General features: G+C 40.3%; 1 protein-coding gene across 1 annotated transcript in view; it reads right to left on the bottom strand.

Moving 5' to 3' along the window:
* WDR48 (WD repeat domain 48) overlaps positions 1-20,354 on the bottom strand; it is a 47,577-nt gene extending 27,223 nt beyond the window's left edge. Inside the window, exons 1-7 of the mRNA XM_069561907.1 lie at positions 20,274-20,354; positions 6,617-6,757; positions 4,484-4,562; positions 3,672-3,754; positions 3,425-3,554; positions 1,249-1,337; positions 756-857 (exon numbers count right to left, since the gene is read on the bottom strand). Of these exons, the coding sequence (XP_069418008.1) occupies positions 756-857; positions 1,249-1,337; positions 3,425-3,554; positions 3,672-3,754; positions 4,484-4,562; positions 6,617-6,757; positions 20,274-20,321 (672 nt within the window). The 5' untranslated portion in view covers positions 20,322-20,354. The remainder of the gene's footprint in view (positions 1-755; positions 858-1,248; positions 1,338-3,424; positions 3,555-3,671; positions 3,755-4,483; positions 4,563-6,616; positions 6,758-20,273) is intronic.
* Positions 20,355-20,377: the final 23 nt, after the last annotated feature.

Genomic DNA, 20,377 nt, shown 5'->3' with positions numbered 1-20,377 from the left:
TAATTCACAAATTATGTGGCTGAATATTAATACCTGTTCAAACATTACCAAAATGTTTTTCTTTGAAATGCTGACTTTAAGTTCTATGTTAGATAACAAAACTACAGTCCATATCTACATAGTCAACTGACAAGATCTGCCTAAGAAACCAGACCCACTGTGAGGATATTTTCCACTGCCAGAAAGCACTCAATACCAAAGATTCCTTCTGCTTCAAAGGAAGCATTTTAAATTATTTTAGCCTATATATATGTGTGTATTTATGGATGGATGCTCAGTTCTGTCTGACTTTTTGAGACCTCAGACGGCAGCCTGCCAGGTTCCTCTATCCATGGGAGTTTCCAGGCAAGAATACTGGAGTGGATTGCCATTTCCTCCTCCAGGAGATCTTTCCGACTCAAGGATCAAACCCACGTCTCCTGCAGTTCCTGCATTGGCAAGCAATCCTTTACCACTCAGCCACCTGGGAAGCCCTTATTTTAGTCTATACATAATTGTGTATGCTCACCTGCATTAGAATTATTCTTAGGATATCCTTTGCTTGGCCTTTCTTTAAAAGTTATGCAAACAAGATAATATCAAAATGTGGATTATTATATGCACAATTGGGTATTTTAAGGATTTGAGACCACAGTTTATAACGTGTGTAGCTTTTGGTTTAAACCAACTATGCAACAATATAGAAAGTGGGGGAGCTTCTGCTGTATGAAATTTCTGACAAGGTCAGTAGGTAAATGCTCGTGTGAACTGCATACCTGTGTGCCATCTCTGTTCAACAGCAATGCTTTAACATTATCCGTGTGCCCTTTTAGCTTCATTAGTTTTGCACATGTTCTCGGATCCCATACTCTTAAAACCTGTGAATCATACAACGTATCACACAAACGATCAAATTTAAATAGTAGATGGATTCTATAAATCAAATGGTAACCACTAAGCTCTGTGATGGTAGTACTACTTCAGCCAATAGACAGTGTTCCAGTGTCCAAGGCTCCCAACTTTTTTAAGCAGGAGGAAGCCTCTTTAACGTAAAAAAAAAATGCACAGGCCTCCCCACTCTACCCTCCAACCCTGGCACCACACACATGACAGTAATTATACAGTTATACCCTTATTTGTTCAAATAAAGCCTTTATTTTTAGTATCCAGGCAAAACCACTGTCTATATATTTTGTAATTACAAAGATCAAATTATGTTGGTTTCTTTGTTTTCTAGTGTTAAAATATACCCCTTAAGTTCCCCCTTACCTTCTCAGTGGACCCTGATACAATGATTGTTCCCAGTTGATTCATTGCCAGGCTATAAATGGAATCTTTGTTCCCACTTAAAGAAGAAGCTATTAAGGATAAATAGAGCTAAAGGTTAAAATCATCAGCTGTTTAGTAGCTAGTCAGCACAAACTGCAAGTTTAATTATTTGATTTAGAAAATCTTATCTTTATGAGGACTCTTAAGGAAGAGAAATTTACCTATTATGGAGCTAGTTCTAAATAATACTATTAAAATTTACATCCCTTCTGGATTTGAGCATACACAAATGCTCAATAAATATTTACTAAATTGAACTGAACTGCCACTTAAAAAGCTATTCACATAAGCAATATATTTTCAAAGATACACAAGTGCCAATAAAAATGAAAACTATAGCTAAACTCATTTTTTACAAGAAAACACAAATCAAAACAAAATACCATTTTCACTGACAAAATCAGTAAAAAACAAGGCAATATACTTGGTTCTCAAAAAAAAAAAGTTGAAATGGCACTCTCATACATTACCCGTGGAAGGATAATTTGGTACAACTCTTCTGGAAGGAAACTAGGCACTATGTGGCAAGAATTGCATTCATGCTCTCTGATTCAGAAGTCAATACCACTGAAGCACATACATAAAACTGTCCATACAGTATGATTCCAACTTTACAACAGGAATAAGTGTAAACAAAAATACTGATTGTGAGTAACGGAATAAATACATATAAAGTATTTAGAAAAGTAACTGCTTCTACTGAATGCTCAATAAATGTTAGCTATTATCGTTATTTCCATAATGATAAAAAGCGTGTCTGATACCCTCTCTAAACAGTTCTAAGTAGAATATACTTGTTGCTGAATCTATACCACTAAGCCTCATCTCTGACCTTGGGACAATCCTTCTTTTTTTGGCTTCATTCCCTCTTGTTAGTGTCTCTTTCAGGCAGGCCTTACATTAGAGAGAATTAAATGATGCATTATGACAGCCCCAGTAGGGACCAGCTGCTGAATCCCTGAGACTGTGTACATTAATCACAGAGAACACGGGAAGAATAGTGTCTAAACCTTCACATATTTCCTGAGAAAAAAGGGCAAAATAATATTAAGAAATTATAAACACCAGTCTCCCAAGCTGCTCTTCTTGACACATACTAGATTACATTAGAATTGCTAGCTATGTCAACATGAGTATTACACAGTCATGACAAACTGGATCTGTCATGCAGGGATCCAGAAAGTTCAGGCCACATCATCAACACAGATCTTCTAAGCCAGGCTTAGCTAAAAATATGCTCCTAGGAGTCGCTACTGACACCAGGCCGAACTTCAAGTCTAACCTGTCTGGGTCTGACTGGGTAACTGAGATCTTAGTTGATAAGGCATCCATGCTATTAACTCGCTGCGAAGGTTTCTGAATTGTCTCTAGAAGCGAGGGTCAGCCTTCCTGCACTCTTCTGGAATTGGTTGAATTCTTAAGGCTGCTCTGAAAGGGTCCTAGAGTATTGGCACTAAAAGCCCTCTTTCTTTCCTTTGGGTATTTTCCTATGTGGTTATTAACTTGAAGGCTGTTAGTATCCAGTAACACTTTTCCTGGGGTAAGGAAAATGGCAACCCACTCCACGATTCTTGCCTGGAAAGTCTCATGGACAGAGGAACCTGCTGCTACTGCTGCTAAGTCACTTCAGTCATGTCTGACTCTGTGCGACCCCACAGATGGCAGCCCACCAGGCTCCCCTATCCCTGGGATTCTCCAAGGGTCGCAGAGGGGAGTCGGACACAACTAAGCACAACACTTCTAAAAGTCAAGAGTTGCCTACTTTTGGCCAGGTAGTCACTACTTTCATCAGTAATATCTGCCTAGAGTGTGGCCCTGGGCCAGGTAAAGCTGTAGGATATATTAATAAAAAGTAATAAGACAGACACTTCTGCGCTCTGGAAGCTTATATGTTAGCTAGGGAGCTAACATGCTACGTACAAAAATGGCCAGGTTACACCTGGAGAAGTTACCATTTTTAGACCACAGTGAGGAACTAGCTTCTAATCACACTCTCAGGGACTAGAACGTTACAGGCAGAACCACTGTCTTGATGCAAACTTATCAAATTTGTTTTATAAACCATACTTAATGTCAACTTGGATCACTTTTAAAGAAAAATTTTCAAACACCTTACTTGTGACGGTGTTATTTGAGGCAGTCAGTGCTGTTAGAGTATTCACATCCCAAAGGAATATTTGTCGGTCCAATCCAGCTGATGCTACGAGTTCCTTATCCTTGGCATATGCTAAGGCCTTCACATAATCCTGTAACAAAACATATATATCATCATCTACTCTGTAGACCAATAAGCAAATGAGCCATATAAAGTACTGAGATCCTAGTACTGCACTAAAGAACTGAAACCGTGTTAGCTGTCTTACCTTATGCGTCCTTAATGTTGACATGCAAAATCCCTTATGTGCGTTCCATACTTTCACTGTTGTATCAGAAGAAGCAGATATTACTAGAAAAGGCAGAGAATGAACAAACCCCTTAGTGGTGTGTTTTAACACCATTTGAAAGAGTTAACTTAAAAAAATTAACAGTCTCAAACTTTCATATATACAAAATGTTCATACATAAATATTTGAATATTTATGTATGTTGAATATTTATAACATTCCTAATGTTAATTCAAACATCTTAACATTCACATACTCACACATACACATATGTATCTAAAAGTTCTTTCTAGAACTTTTTATATTTTGTCTCAAATATTTTTTTAAATAAGCAAGACAAACTCTTCAATGCTCCAGCTGAAGGTGCAACTAATTTGACTACAAAAAATTTCTCTAAGACAGACTGCAAAACCAAGAAATGGATCTTACCATAAAGAGAACAAAAAGAGACTAATCAGGTTAAAAGAAAAATACATATCGCCTGAGTCTATTTATATACAGTGACAATGCAGGCAAACTAATCAACAGTGCTTAGAGGACATGAGAGCAGTTATCCTGGGACAGGGACAGTGCCTGGAAGGGTGGCCTAAGAGGGACCTCGGTAATCTGTTTCTTGATACGGGTATTCACTTTGTGAAATTTTATTGAGCTGTACTCTCAGGATATGTGTACTTTTCTGTATGTTACACTTCAAGAAAGAGGCTTACATAACAATGAAAAAAATAAAATAAAGAGAAAAATAAATTGAATTAAAATCATCCAGAAGCTCAACAATCCAAAGAAATACTTACATGTTTTCCCATTACAACAGAGTACAATGTCATTCACCCAATCAGTATGGTGTTCCATAGATGCTATATATGGATCTTGCTGAAATTACAAGATAAATCATAAAAATGTCTCTTCGTATATTAGAGGATAAAATATGTCATAAATATATCATAAAAACATGATTATGTTTAGATTCTTTAATTAATGTGACACACTTCTCTAAGGTCTTCAAATTTACAGCTGAATTCAGAGTAGAATTTCACCAAATGATTGATGCTTCCATATGGCAGATATAAACAGAAGTTTTCTTTTAGAACAGTTTTATCACTGACATAAGCCTTGGGTTCCAGGACAAATGCCCTGAAGTTAGGGAAGGCAACGAGGCCTGGGCTAGGCACTGCGTGAGACACGAGTGCAATGGGAAGGGCTTCTCTAGAAAGGATGAGATATGAGCAGATCTGGGGGGATCTGCCTCAGCAGCGGTGAAGGCTCAAAGCAGACAGCAGGGACAGAAAAGCAGCTGCTCAGAGTGGTGAGAAGCCTAGCCGGATGGCAGACGAAGATGCCCACTTCCGCTCTTAGCTTCCTACTGTTGTTTTTACCTGTGAACTGAACATTTCCTCACAGAATCTACAGTCCTTCAGAGAAAAAATGGAAGCCAATGGCTAAAGGATCACCATTTCAATTCAGTAACTCAAGATTTTTCTACTGCTCTCCCTTGGCTCAATTACCAGGAGAGGCCTTTTAAAGAAGAGTATTTAGTTACACCCTACATCTAAGACAGGCAAGTTCAAGATGCTTCATGGGCAAAGAGAATAGCTCTCTACAAGTCTATTTGAGAACTGATGCTATTCAATCTTGTCATAAAATGAGAACCAGAGAGAGATGTCTGAGGGCTGAAGAGGCAGCTTTCTAACTCTTCCTGGTTAGTTCTTGTGTTTTCCTTAATTTGTCTGAAATGCTGTAAATCTCTAGGAAGGTGACATTCCAATTCAAAAGTAGGTTCTGAAAAGCACTTCAGAGCCACAACTTTATTTTCTATGTTTTTAATATGGGACCTCCACTATTTACACTGGTCAAAAAATTCAAAACTCACTGGGCCAAAGTCCATTTAAAGAAACTATCCAAACTGTGCAAAGTAGTTGTTCTTTTTCAGATGCAACATCAGACTCGCAGAGCTTACTAAAACACACAGCCTTTTAAAATGACAAAGTCTAACCTCGGGGTTTCAAGGTTAGATTGGGCTCTAACTCTCTGTCATGAACCAGTTACTCAACCATGGTTTCTCTTAGCCTGTTTTCCCATCATAAGGGGAAAGTGGATCTGCCTTGAAGGATTATTGTGAGAAATAATCTGGGAAACTGCTCTGGTACAACGCTAGGAGTTCAAGAAATGCTCCTCCTTCTTCCTGGAATCTTCCTTTCTATGTTATTCATAATATAGGCATTCACACAAAATACAAAAAGAGCGCCTTTCCATCTGACTGGGGCCTTATCTTGACATTATCACTAAGTCCTGTTTTCTGTTTTCATATTTTTACATCAACTTTATGCTATATAGTAAGACCCTGTGGGTCTTTGTGGGTACAGTAACCACTTTTTTTTTTTGGCTGTACTGTCAGCATGAAAGATCTTAGTTCCCCCAACTGGGGATTGAATCCCCCTCACACACACATTGGGAGTGTGGCATTTTAACCACTGGATGGCCAGGGAAATCCCCATCCTAATCACTTTTAAATGAAAAAAATATTTGTTGAAGGTTAATTATAAATGTAAAAGCATATTCAATCTTTTTTTAGTAGCACTGAAAAGGGATGCCAAGAAAGCTTTTTGGGAACATATTTAAAACAGAAAAATAAATTGCTGAAAAGAATTCCCCTACCAGAAAAATCTCTAAGCTCCTTTGCAGCAAAGAGCTATTATCACAAACCTAGTTTATGGAGTCCTTGCCTTAGCTAAAACACTTCTAAAACTCCCCTGGGGTGTTTTCCTCAGAGGCTTACTGAATTCTGGTTGCAATGTCTTCATTTATAGAGTGTACCAAATAACTGAGTACTCAAAGAGATTAAATCTGAAACTGTGAAAGGCACCATATTAGACACACCAAAATTTACTGAGCATAGATTGAAAATATAAACTCAACCCCTGCCTTACCTTGTGCTGATTGACACTCCATATTCTTATGATGGAGTCTCGACCGGCCGTGAAAAGTCTGTTAAGTGCTGGGTCCAGCTGCAGGGCATTGACCCCATTCCGGTTGTACTTCTCCACTTCATCTCGAATAACATAGGAAACCTGACAAATACATCAAGATGGGCTGCTTATGAAGCTATACAACATGTGATTATAAAAATGTAGCCTTCTAGTGGCCAATCTGAAATTCAAACTTCTAATATAAAACTTATTTCCCAATTCGATAAAATTTTTATTTTACTCTATAGAGACTGAGGGCTCCCCCAGACGCTCAGTGGTAAAGAATCCTCCTGCAATGCTGGAGTCGCGGGTTCAATCCCTGGGTCGGGAAGATCCCCTGGAAAAGGATATGGCAAGCCACTCCAGAATTCCTACTTGGGAAATGCCACAGACAGAGGAGCATAGAGGGCTACAGCCCATGGGGTCTCAAAGAATTGGACACAACTTGGCAACTAAACAACAACATAGAGACGGAAGGGCTGAGCAGAGAAGAGTGGCATTAGCTTAGACCAAGATAAGCAAGTCTGAGGCTAAATACTACAAATGCCTCCTAACTTGACTCCTTTCCTACCCTGTTTGTCTTTAATCCATTTCCACAAAGCAGCTGGATGAATCCTTTTTATATATAATTGAATTTATTTATTTTAATTGAAGGATAATTGCTTTACAGTACAGTGTTGGTTTCTGCCAAAGACCAATACAAATCAGCCACAGGCATACCTATATCCCCTCACTCAAGAACCTCCCTCCCCATCCCACCCCTCTAGGTTGTTACAGAGCCCCAGTTGTAGTTCCCTGAGTCATACAGCAAATTCCCATTCGCTATCTATTTTACATATGGTAACTGGTTGACTCTTTAAAACATGTAGACAGAAATGTCCTTTAAAAAAATATAAACATTTTTCCGTTCAGAAACCTCTCTGGGTGCTTACTCCACTAGACTCAGGATTGGGTCTGAAGTTCTCAAGCACCTCTCCAGCCCTCGCCCTTGCTCACCGCTCCCATGCCCCACACACACTGTTCCTCCAGATGGCACACGTGCTGATCCCCTCTGCCTACAAGCTCTTCCTCCCACTGTCTGGCTGACTACCATTGCAGTCTTAAGATTTCTGTGGAAATGCTGCTTCCTCAAAAAGGCCTTCTCTGACCTGCTAAGCAAAAATAAGGTTTTGCTCTCCATTAACACACTAAACTTTTTCCTTCAGACTACTTTCCCCTACTTTATTATTGTTGGTAACAATAACACTCTGCTCCACAAGAAAACCCAAGAGAACCAACCAAAAGCCATCACAATTAAGAAAAACTCAACAAACTGGGTGACAGCCAAAAGCAAAACTTTGTATTAATGAAATAACCAGTAAGGATATAAAGGGGGCAGGGAACTTCACTTACAACAGCAACAAAAATAAATATCTAGAAATTCATTTTGCAAAGAAGATACATGCTGTGCTGGGCTTAGCTGTGTCTGATTCTTTGTGACCCCAAGGACTGTAGCCCGCCAGACTCCTCTGTCCATGGGATTCTCCAGGCCAGAATATTGGAGTGGGTTGCCAAGCCCTCCTCCAGGGGATCTTTCCAACCCAGGCATCAAACCCAGGTCTCCTGCATTGCAGGTGGATTCTTTACTGTCTGAGCCACCAGGGAGGCTCAATCCACAGGATAAGGCACATAAAAGAAACGCCTGAATAAAGGAGACATGCTGTATTGTAGCTCCGGGTGATTCAAAATAAACAATTTTTTCCTAACCTTGTGACTTTAACCTGACTGTGGTCAGAGTTCACTGGATTTTTTTCCTAGAAGTTGACAAAAGTGTTAATATATAGCACAATGTCTTGAGGGGCTAACCATGTCACTTTTTAAAATGAAAATATACTCTTTAAAGATCTTAAAAGGTATTACAAAGCTACCGGAACTACAAAGGAAGACCATAATATGAGATTAAAGGATCAATGGAATAAAAGAAAAATTCAGAAACATATTTTCCCATTATACACTTTTAATTTTGATATAAACAGATTTTGAACCAATGGGGGCAGGATAAATTATTTAATAAATTATCAATTAGGTCCTGTGTGCGCTTGAGAAAAAGATGAACGATAGACCAGTTAGACCTAAATTATCTAGGAACATCTATTGGGAAAAATAATATTCTTTTTCTAAATCTTAAACCAAAATGAATTTTCATAAGGACTAAAGATTGAAATTTAATAATCTAATCATGAAAATACTTTAGAAAGATGGCACTCTTTGCAAAAGAAAAGAGGAACACTGATCCAAACCAAACTACAAGCCAAATCTTTCTGTACAGACAAATGTTCTAAACGCAATAGCCAACAAATGGAAATAACCCAAATGCTCATCAACTGACAAAGGATAAACAGCATGTCCACACAATGTAATGTTACTTAACTATAAAAAAGGAGTGAAGTATTGAAATATGCTATGACAAAGACATTATGCTAAGGCCACAAATTCTACGAATTTATTTACACGAAACGTCCAGAATAGGTTCCATAAATCCAGAGAGACAGAAAGTAGATTAACGGTTTCCAGGGGCTTGGATGAGAGGAGGACGGGGAATGACTACTATTGGGTACAGGATTTCTTTTTCAGGATGAAGGTGTTCTGGAATTAAGTGATCAATTTACTTTGTGAATATATTAAGAATCAGTGAGTTGTATACTTTAGAAGGTAAATTCATGTGACTTTTATCTTACTAAAGCTGTTATTTAAAACAAAATGAAGTTCTGAGTGTCAAAAATTAACAGGAACAAAGTTACAAGGCAAACACTTAACTGGGGGGAAAATGAATACAAAAGACAAAAGTTTACTCTTGACAACATACAAAGATTCCTTAGATAACAATAATAAAAAGTCAGACTCTCCACGAGAGAGCAAGGAAGGTCACGAAGAGGTAATTTTTTAAAAAGCAAAGAAAATAGCCAACAAACAAAAATAATGAAAGCTGTGAAATGGGTCAGGGTTGTATACACAAAGACAAGGAAGATTTCTTAACCCAGCCTTTTGGGTGCAAGTAACTAACTGAAATCTACTCAAATCAGCTTGTTTTTTTTTTTTAAAAGGAGAATTCAAGATGAATTTAACAACAATATCTAATAGAGCCCAAGGGCAGGAAATACAGTCATGACTCATAAGAGACATTTTAAAAATAAAATCATGGCACTTCTCTACCGAAGCTTTTCACTGCATTTAAAGTCGAGTCCAAATTCCTCACATGCTTTGGTTCTCCCCTGCATCTTCACACTCACCTCAAACTAAGTCCCCCCACGCTCTTGCACAACAACCACACCAAATTCCTTCCTGTTCCTCAAACACATCAAGCTCTTTCTCATCCTAGGGCCTTCAGATTTACTTCTCCATGTGCCAAGATTTCTCATGTCTCATTTCTCATGTCCAAAACAACACTCTTTTCCTAGCTTTTACCTTGTCTGGCTTACGCGTCACTCGCCAGGTCCCGGCAGAAAAGCTGCTGTTGTTGAGTCGCTCAGTCATGTCCAGCTCTATGCGACCCCATGGAGGGTAGCCTTCCGGCTCCTCTGTGCATGGGATTTCCCAGGCAAGAATGCTGCAGTGGACTGCCCCTTCCTTCTCCAGGGGATCTTCCCAACCCAGGGACTGAACCGGTGCTCCTGCATTGCAGGAGGACTCTTTTATCACTGAGTCACCAGGGAAGCCCTCCCAGAAAAGTAATCTCTAACAGGCTTTCCTTGATTTCCTTCCCCTATCACTTCCTCTACTTACTCTGCAGTTCTTACCATGCGGCATATTTATATTTTTTGCCATATCTTCTCCATTAGAAAAAAGCTACAAGAGGGCAAGGAACTTGTCTACCTTGTTTCTCCCATCACTGTATCCTTATTATAGTATTTGGCATATAAAAGGCATTTCACCAATGTTTGCTGCATGAATTAGATATTGAAAAACCACCAGGAAGCAAGTTGGCTTCAGTGTGAGTGTCAGTCTCTCCTGATGTGTCTTTCTCTGGGCCTTCAAGGCCCCTCACCTCCGTTTCTCAGCACACTTCCTTTACTGGAGATGGAAGAGCATGTATGGATTTTTATTTTCAGACTTCTGGGAGGCGATCTGACTGGCCCAGTGGGAAAGAGTCAGAGAATAACCCCATGGCTGTCAGGTCCTCGTCCCAGCTGGAAAGGAATTCTTAACACAACAAGCCTGGGCCCAAACTCTTTAAGGGCATCTATTATAGACGTGTGATTAAAAACAGTGAAGAACTAGAAGTCTCCGAGTTGGATAAATTCTGGCACACACATCTATAAAAGTGAACACTATTTAATCATTAAAAACAGTGGTGCACTCCAGACTGAATGACACACAAAGAAAACCATGATCTATTTCAGCGACACACACATGGCCCAACATATTAGTGTGTAATAATCATTACTGTAAAAATGTTGCAGAATATTCAATATATGTTTATAAATAAACACACAAGTTTAGAAGGCTATACATATAGAAAACGACCAGTAGTTACTTCTGAGAGATGGAACTACTGTGACTGTCATTCACTCATGCCTTTTTAGTTTAGCATGAATGTTTTATAACAGGCATATATTACTTAGTTTTTTGAATGTATAACAATTCTTATCCAACTAATTCTTGCCTGTATTCAGAAAATCAAATAGTACTGAAAGACAATAATGAAAAACCGTCTCCCTGTTGTTTGGGTAAGACTCCCCACATCCAGTCTTAATATTCAGAGGTAATTAATTTCAACTTTTGGTTGTTTCTGTTAGATAGCTACTGCCATTTCTTGAAATACTGTGCTTATCCTACAACTTTCTGACTTACCCATTTTAGACACTGCCTATTTACTCAAGCCATGGTAGATTAGGATATAGCTCTGGAACTTCCCCCAATACTTCTTCCTTCTGCTCTTGCAATATAGATAGATCCACCACTAATTGGAGTTGAATAAATAATCAGTGCAACACTGTTGGACTGTAACTGACGTCTACTCACTAGCCAAGTACTATATTAGAAATACATTTCCTTCCTCAGAGAGTTCTTCATTTTCCCTGGAGTTCCTCCTTCCCTTCAATGGTTTCCACTGCTTTAACTTCAATTTTCTTTAACTGCTGGTTCTACCCAGCAAGAACCCACCTTTAACACCCTCTTTCCCAGAAGGCTTCCCCCACCCTCTCCCCACAGTCTCGCTTCAATCTGGCCTGGCTGCCCTCTCAGTCTGCTGATACAGTTGTCACCTCCAGTGCTTCCCTTTACTGCTTTTCTGAGTTAGAGCCACTGTTTCCTGAATTTCAGTGTCTCCTTTCTTTGTTCACTTTCCCAGAAGTACATCCCCAGGGCCTTAAGAAACTAACACAGAAAAAGGTACATGGGAGGCAACTTAGCCGTTGAATGTCTGAAAAGGTCCTTATTTTTACATTTGATTTGGCAGGATAAAAAAGTCCATGTAGGAAAAAGTCAGTTGTTGACGCTGAAGAGAAGCTGAAGCTACTCTAACTTCCTCTAGCATCCAGCGCTGCCACTGAATTCAATGCCACTGTTTCATTTAACTGTAAGGTGATCTCATTTTCATTCTCTCTGGAACCACAAGCTGAACACTCCAAGATCTTAGGATCTCTCTTTTCACTTGGTGGGGTATTATTATTATTATTATTTTTAATCAAGATCATTTTTGGTCCTTTTATCATTAATTTTGCTATGTATTTTGAAAAACCCTTTCAATCTAGACATTTTTAGCTCTAGGAAATCGTCTTATATAAATTTGTCAATAACTATCTGTTTTCTTTGCTCCTTCTTAAACTTCATCAGTCAGATGTTTTGAACTTTGAAACTGACCATTCATCTTTTATGCATCCTATATTATCTGTCTTTTTACTTACTTTTGTAAGATTTCCTTTACTATTCCATAACTCTATTAATTTTTTTTTTTTTAGTAAATTTTAGTATGGTAGACAAAACAGAAACAGTATCTTCAATAAGGAAATGACTAGATCAATTATGGTCCATTCATTCCATGTAGTCATTAAAGAAAGAACTACAAACAATGATATGTAAAACTTGTTGTTAAAGACAAAAAATATTGGCTGTAGACAGAAGAAAAACAGGATTCAAGTCTTCCAACAAATACTGATTTAAGCATCCATCAGCTGCCAGGCTCTATTCTAAAGGATGGAGTACAAAAAAATAAAATAAAACAAAGGATAGAGTAGTTAGGATAGAGCAGCTGAGGATACAGTACTGAGCACAGAAGCCCTCCTGGAACTTTCATTCTAATGGGGGAAGAACATTCTAGTGACAGAAAGACTGTTTCAGCAAGTTAAGTGAGGCTTTTTCTTTTCAAGATATAGGCAAGCTTTGCAGGCAGAAGAGATGGAAGTAAAAGAAAAAGAAAAGTACAAAATTCTGGAGACAGAAGCAATAAATGAGTGAATGAAGTCCCAGAAAAACTTCATTTAGGCAAAGTCAAGAGTACAGGCAAAGGCAGAGAAGATGAGCATATATCTGTCTTGACTGACTTAAAAAAAAAGAAAAGAAAAAAAAAAAAAAGGAAGGAGATTTAAGAACTCTACAAGGGATGGGAGGCCAGCCCTTCAGTAGGAAGCATGTATTTGGAAGAGAGAATTAAAAGGACTGACAGGGAGAAAAATAACAGGGTATTCCCACAGCAGCAATCTCCAGGTAGGGTACACTAGGAAAGCCTGCTTCCAAGCTCATTCAGTGGCTGAATTCAGCTCCCTGGAGATGTAGGCTGGAGGGCCCTGTTTCCTTGCTGGCTTTTAGCCAAGGATCCACGCCTGCTCCCGGAAGCTGCCTGTAACCCTTCTCATGCTTTTTATGTGCCCTCTCCTGCAACAGAAGGGCCCTCTCACACCTCATCTCTCTCTCTGACTTCTGCCTCCAGCAAAGAAAGTTCTCTGCTTTTTAAGAGTTCACATGATTAGACTGGGCCCACTGGGATAATCCAGGATAATCCTCCTATTTTAAGGTCTGTAACCTTAATTACATTTGCAAAATCCTTTTTTATCATGTAACCATAACATATTCCCAAATTCCAGGGATTAGAGCATGGGCATTTGGGGGTGGGAGGGGAGCGGATTCTGTTACTATAGTAACTAAACAATTTTTTTTGTATGAAAATAAATGTGGACATATTACAGAATGAGTACTAAATCCCAGTATTTTTAAGAAAAGAAAGGAGACCTAAAAGCATTTCAGGCTCACAAAGAGGACACTCTGGGCTATTCCCCAGGCTTTCCTGAGGTGTCATTAACTCATTTCTACTTGCATGCCTAACAGACACCTTTAATCATTGCATGTTTCAAATTGAGCTCCTCACAGTCCTCTCCAAAGGAGCTTCTCCTGTGACTTCCTCACTGATGAAGTTAATGGCAACTTCTTCCAGCTGCTCAGGCACGAAACCTTAGTGCCAGCCTTACTTCAACTTCTCTCATCTCACATCCTGCCAGCAAGTCTTGTCATCCAGAATTCAACCACTTCTCATCATACTGGGTGGGGCCACTATCACATAGCACCTGGATATCTTAAACAGCTACTGATTTCTCTGCTCTACCCTTGTTCACCGGCAGTCAGATAATCGTAAGAAAACACACTTCTGCTATAAATCCACCAAATGCTTCCTACCTCACCTAAAAGTCAAAGCCCCAACCACAGCCTGCAAGTTCTCTGCATGACCGGGCCAGCAGTCGCCTCTCTGATTTTGGTTCTAACTCCTCTTCTCCTTTTTCCCTCTGTGGCAGTCACAATGGCAAATTTATTATTCTGCAAATAAGCCAGCTACTTTCCTACCTTAGGACCTATGCATTTGATAGTCTCACTGGAATGCTCTTCTCCCAGGTAGCAAATCTCATTTCCTTCAGATATTTACACAAAAGTGAGCTGCTCAGTAAGGCCTTCTCTGACCACCACAAACAAGATTTCACGTCCCCTCCTCTGCTGCTTTTCACTATCTAACCATTTTTGACATTTAAAGATTATTTTCGCCTCAACGTAATATTATGAAAAATTTAGAGCATATATAAAAGTTGAAGGCATGACACAGCAAACATCGATATACCAACAGACATATTTTACAATTAACATTTTCTATATTTATCTCGTACCCAGCCATCCATTTGACACGTTATTTTTCGATAGCTTTCACATTAAGTTGCACATCATCAATAACAATTCTTCCTAAATGTGTATCATCTACCAGAGTTCATTATTCATTTATGGATTTTTTGAACGTAAAAGTTACATTCAGTGAAATGGACAAACCTGAAGTATACAAAAATACTTCTGAACAAATTAATACGCCTGTATAGTACAAAACCCTACCAAGATATATACATCACCACCCTAGAAAGTTCCCTCATCCTCTTCTCAACCTCGACACCCAACTCCCAGACAACCTAGAACTGACTTTTTTCACCAGAGATTAGTTTTGCCTGTTCTACAACACCTTATAAATGGAACCACACAGCTCTTTTGCTTAAGGCTACTTTCAGCTCTCAGGCTAAATCTGGCCCCCAAATCGGCCGAATATGAATAATTCTTACATGTGTTTTTCCTGTTCAATCTTGTGGACCACAATTTTCTGCTTGTATCTATGTTTCAAGAGTGTTGATTTTAAGAAGTATTCTAAAACTCAGTCTTGCAAATATAAATAGGACATTTTCTAGCCTAACTTCTAGTCATGAGTTAGTAAAACGCTCCTACTGAGGTTAGCAAAAAAACCACCTAAGGGCCAAATCCAGGCCAAAGCCTGTTTTGAAAACAAAGTTTTTTTGGAGCACAGCCAAACCTACTCCTTTGGGTAGTGTTCTATTGCTGTTTTCATGTTATAATGGCAGAGTTGAGCGGTTATGACACCTGCATATTTTAAGCTTGCCAAGTCACTGCTAAGTCACTTCAGTTGTGTCCGACTCTGTGCAACCCCATAGATGGCAGCCCACCAGGCTCTCCTGTCCCTGGGATCCTCCAGGCAAGAACACTGGAGTGGGTTGCCATTTCCTTCTCCAGTGCATAAAAGTGAAAGTGAAGTTGCTCAGTCATGCCCAACTCTTAGCGACCCCATGGACTGCAGCCCACCAGGCTCCTCCATCCATGGGATTTTCCAGGCAAGAGTACTGGAGTGGGGTGCCACTGCCTTCTTCATATTCTAGGCCTATAAAGCCTAAAATATTAATATCTGGCTCTTCACAGAAAAAGTTTACTGACCTCTGTTCTACTGGATGTCACACTGGCACTGAAATTTTTATTACCTATCCCATATAAAAAGTAACTCACCTTGGACATATGGCTAATTTATAAGGGTCTTTCCTTGAGAAACCAGGATTTGCCATCATTCTACAACCTTAAGAAAGTCTCGAAAATTAAACAACCCAGAATTGGGGCTCAGAATCAGGTGTAAAGATAATGCTGAGCTCTTACTAGGTCTAGCCCAACTAAATATTTGACAGGGAAAGGGGGTTAGTATTGGTAGAAAAGACATTTGTTGGTGGCCTCTCTATTCCCCGCTTCTTTTCAATGTTTTCCTCAAGGCAAGCACATCTTAGGAGAAACTGCAGGCAGTATTTAAGAGACTTTCTGTTCTGTGGATAGGATGGTGAAAGGACATGAAGTCAGGACAGGAGTGGCCACCATGGACCAAGAGGGAAGGCCTGACCCAGGAGTGTGGAAACAGTAAGGACAACGAGTAGGTGTGCCTGAATGCTCAGTCGTACCGGCTCTTTGGGACCCCATGGAGATTACCAGGCTCCTCTGTCCATGGGATTTTCTAGGCAAGAATACAGGAGTAGGCTGCCATTTCCTCCTCCAGGGAATCTTTCCAACCCAGGGATCAAACCCTCGTCTTCTGTATTGGCATGTGGATTCTTCACCACTCAGCCACCTGGGAAACCCCAACCTGTAGGCAGCCTAAGGTTAAAGCTGATTTTACATCACTTCTCAGGTTAGGGTCACAGAGAGCCTACTGGTTCAAGATTTCCATGAAACTAGCACCATCTCTTGAGTTATTTACATACGTCAACACATAAGTTTGCTATGTGAACCTGGTTATGTTGGATTGAGGGTCATTTCCAACCAAAAAAAAAAAAATTCCTCTGGTTATGAAAGACCAAGTATGTATATTCTTGAACCAACAATGAGTACTGGGGCACGGTTACTGCTCCTATACCAGGAATACTGGTAACTTTTGTTGAACGTCGTGCCAAGAGTTCTGAAGCAAATAAGGAAAGGGCCACAAGGGAAGATGGAGACAGAGAGCCAACCAACTGACCTGTGCTGCTGGAAAATCCTAACATTAAAGGGAACACTAGGGACTGAAAAGATTTGCTTTGACATTGATTACTGGAAGCTCCATCATATATCTAAATTCACACATTTGTCTGCTCATGTTTCAGACAATCACAAATCCACCCCTGCTCCTCATACTCACCTCCAGCTTCCTCAGAAGCTGAAGAGAGTAGGACTTGTGCTCATTCTTCACTATGTCTATAATTGATAAGCAGTATGTCTGGGCCCTTCTCCATTGGTCATTTATCAATATTATAAGTCTCAATGGTTCTTTCTGGCCTACTATTTGATAATGGAGCTTGGCGCTACTGCCTCTTGGTACAAGAAAGAGAGCCAAGAGGCAAAAAATATTTCTGTAGCCATATATATATTTTCCAAAATGGAAAGTTGTTTTTTTTTAAGAGCAAAGAATATCATAAAAATGTTAAAAAATAAAAAGGTTCACATATGTTAAGGTAAAAGGTATCTTGTTTCCTGCCTTACCAATAATCACATAATCTAATATCCCAGAGATAATCACTGTTAATATCCTTGCAGACTTTGAAAATGCATTATTTCCTGTGTGGAAATGGGACCATGCTATGCTGATTTCCTATTCTTACCTCTGGACATCTTTTCTTTAATATAAATCTAGCCTATCTTTCTAATTGCAAAGTAATCTACTATACGAAAGTACCTAACTTATCTGTCAATTGACTATTGATAGACATTCTGATTTTTGTTTTTCACAATGACAGCATTCTATAACAAACATCCTCGCATGACAAAAGATAGATGCATATGTACTTTCATAAAACAATTTTTCAGACAAGGAATTGCTGAATAAAGGGAATGCATATTTAAAATTTTGAACAAACAGCAAAAGACAAAGCAGTGAATACCGTGACTCCATTTTAGAGTGAAAAAAAAAATCACCTAAGCTGAGTACACATTTACAAAGAAGTATGGAACACTAATTTTCAACCAACAACTCTGTCCTCCAGAGGACATCTGAAAATGACTAGAGTCAGTTTTGGTTGTCACAGCTGGGAAGGTGCCGGTGTCTAGTGGGAAGGCAGGATGATGCAAAACAACAGCCCTCCCACAATCAAGAATTATCTGGCCCAGGAGGTCAATAGCACTCAGAGTGAAAAACCCTGGGCCTAGATTATATCTCACACTCTCCAAAACAGTTTTCTGTGAAGAGTGGAGCACAATAATCATTTATACTTTTGTACTGTTTGTGGCTTTTGTTTTGTTTTGCAACGAACATGCACTGGTTTAAAAAACACTTTCATGATCGAAAGCTCACCCTTGTATTTATATAAAAATCCTTCTCTGCGCCTTCTCATATTGGTTCTATACCTTAGGGACAAATTCTGAAAGACTCAAACAAGACTCACTGAATTTTCTCGGCAGCCAACTGATAGTAGAAAGTTCTTTTGAATGCTCTTCCTAGGAATCAGTTTCAAGTCACTTCACCAATCTGACTGCTATACCTATTAAGAACAAAGCGCTAAGTACTGATTCCCAAGTTCCAGTTTTGCACTCTGATCGGTGAAGAGTGAATTTATCATTCTCCCTCATTCTGCATACCATGGCTCATATTCAGCTTATTAAAACATTCAGTTTTACCACACATGCCGCAGCTAACTTATACTTTCCCCATCCTGTACTTTTATATTACCTTTTAAGTCTAAATCCAAGAAACTAAGACACTTGATTAACTCTCCTTACTACCCTAAGGAATGTAGGGCAGCACTGCCCTACCTTAGGGCAGTAAGGAAAGTTTTCTAAACACCAGAAAACAATTAAGTTACAATTAAGCTCACGTTTTAGTCAGGAGCATACATTCTCACCACCTGCCTTATGCACTTAAAAATCACCTTACAGGGTATGCTATTTTAGATTCTTGTTAATGTCACTCAATTCAACAAACATCTAATGAGTGCTGAGGACACTGTACTTGATCAATGAGATCAATAAAAGAAAGAAGTGAACTAGTCAGAAGATTTTATGGCCAACAGCCATTTCCTGGGCTTACCTCAATGAAGGAATCCCTTGTCCAGATTACCAAATATTCACTGACTTATATGTAGCACTACATACACGGCTGCGTTTTATAAAGAAAGCTTGGGTGCTACTTATTCCTGCACTCTTTCAATTCTTTACACATTTTGGGGTCCAAACTAAGGCTCAGTAAATGTTTAACGAGTAAGTGCACCGTACTATCCCCATTACAAACAACATACTGCAGGTAATCAGTAATACTGATTTTGAATCTGCAACTCCAGTACTTTGGCCACCTGATGCAAAGAGCTGACTCATTTGAAAAGACCCTGAAGCTGGGAAAGATTGAGGGCAGAAGGAGAAGGGGACGACAGAGGATGAGATGGTTGGATGGCATCACCGACTCAATGGACATGAGTCTGGGTGGACTCCGGGAGTTGGTGATGGACAGGGAGGCCTGGCATGCTGCGGTTCAGGGGGTCGCAAAGAGTCGGACACGACTGAGCTGAACTGAACTGCAGGTAAACACCTGTAATAAGGCTTTTACTCCTCAGGTCGTCGAAAACAATAGGTAGCAATAACTCAAACGTACCCAAAACGAAACTGTACTCATGAAGGCATAAAGCACACACGGGAGGCTTAGGTAACTCTTTGCTTCTGAATAATATTATACATTAGAGAGAGAGAAAAATTCAAGGATGCAATGCACACTAAAGATGAAGAAACGGTGAAAATATTAAATTCCAAAACAATGAAAATTACAATTCTCCCACAAACACCGGCACACTCCCACATCGTTTCCACCTCGCGGGGGAGAAGGCTCGCGCATAAAAGGCGGCTGGGGGTTCCCAAGTGCAGAACCTCCTCAAAAACCCTGCAGGGCTCAGCAGCCACGCCACGCCCCCGCACGGGCCCACTCACTCAGCTGCCCGTCCGGCGGGCAACAGTCCCAAGGCCTCCGCTCCGACGCCGCTGGGCACAGGGCTTGGGAGACAGACGAGGGAAGGGGGAAGCAGGTGGGCGGGGAACAAGCCCAGCCCGACACCGCAAGCACTAGCCTAAGAGACAGCGGATGACCTACAACACCGAGCTCCCAACTGCGCGTCCCAGGATCCCGGTACTGGGCCTTCGCGGGTCCAGCCGGCCGCCCCCCGCCCCTTCTTCAAGCCGTTAGCGCCGCGGCCCCACCCCTCGCCGCCAGCCGCGCCTCGTCCTGCTTGCCCCAAGCCGCTACCCTGGCCGACCGCGGCCCGAGATATCTGCTTGCTGGATGTGGGACCGGGGCTGCCAGCCACGCCCGGGAGGTCAACGAGCTAGCCTTTCCTACCTGCACTTTCCTCCGCCCTGCCGTGTTCTGCCGGTGATGGGCCGCCATCTTGCATGTTGACAGTCCTACGTCACTTCCGGAAGTGGCAAGTACCGGGCGGATGT

The sequence above is a fragment of the Ovis canadensis genome, chromosome 19 (genome assembly GCF_042477335.2).
Source record: "Ovis canadensis isolate MfBH-ARS-UI-01 breed Bighorn chromosome 19, ARS-UI_OviCan_v2, whole genome shotgun sequence".
Classification (NCBI taxonomy): Eukaryota; Metazoa; Chordata; class Mammalia; order Artiodactyla; family Bovidae; genus Ovis; species Ovis canadensis.
Note: the sequence above shows the minus strand (reverse complement) of the source record. Positions and strands in the feature narration are given on the sequence as shown.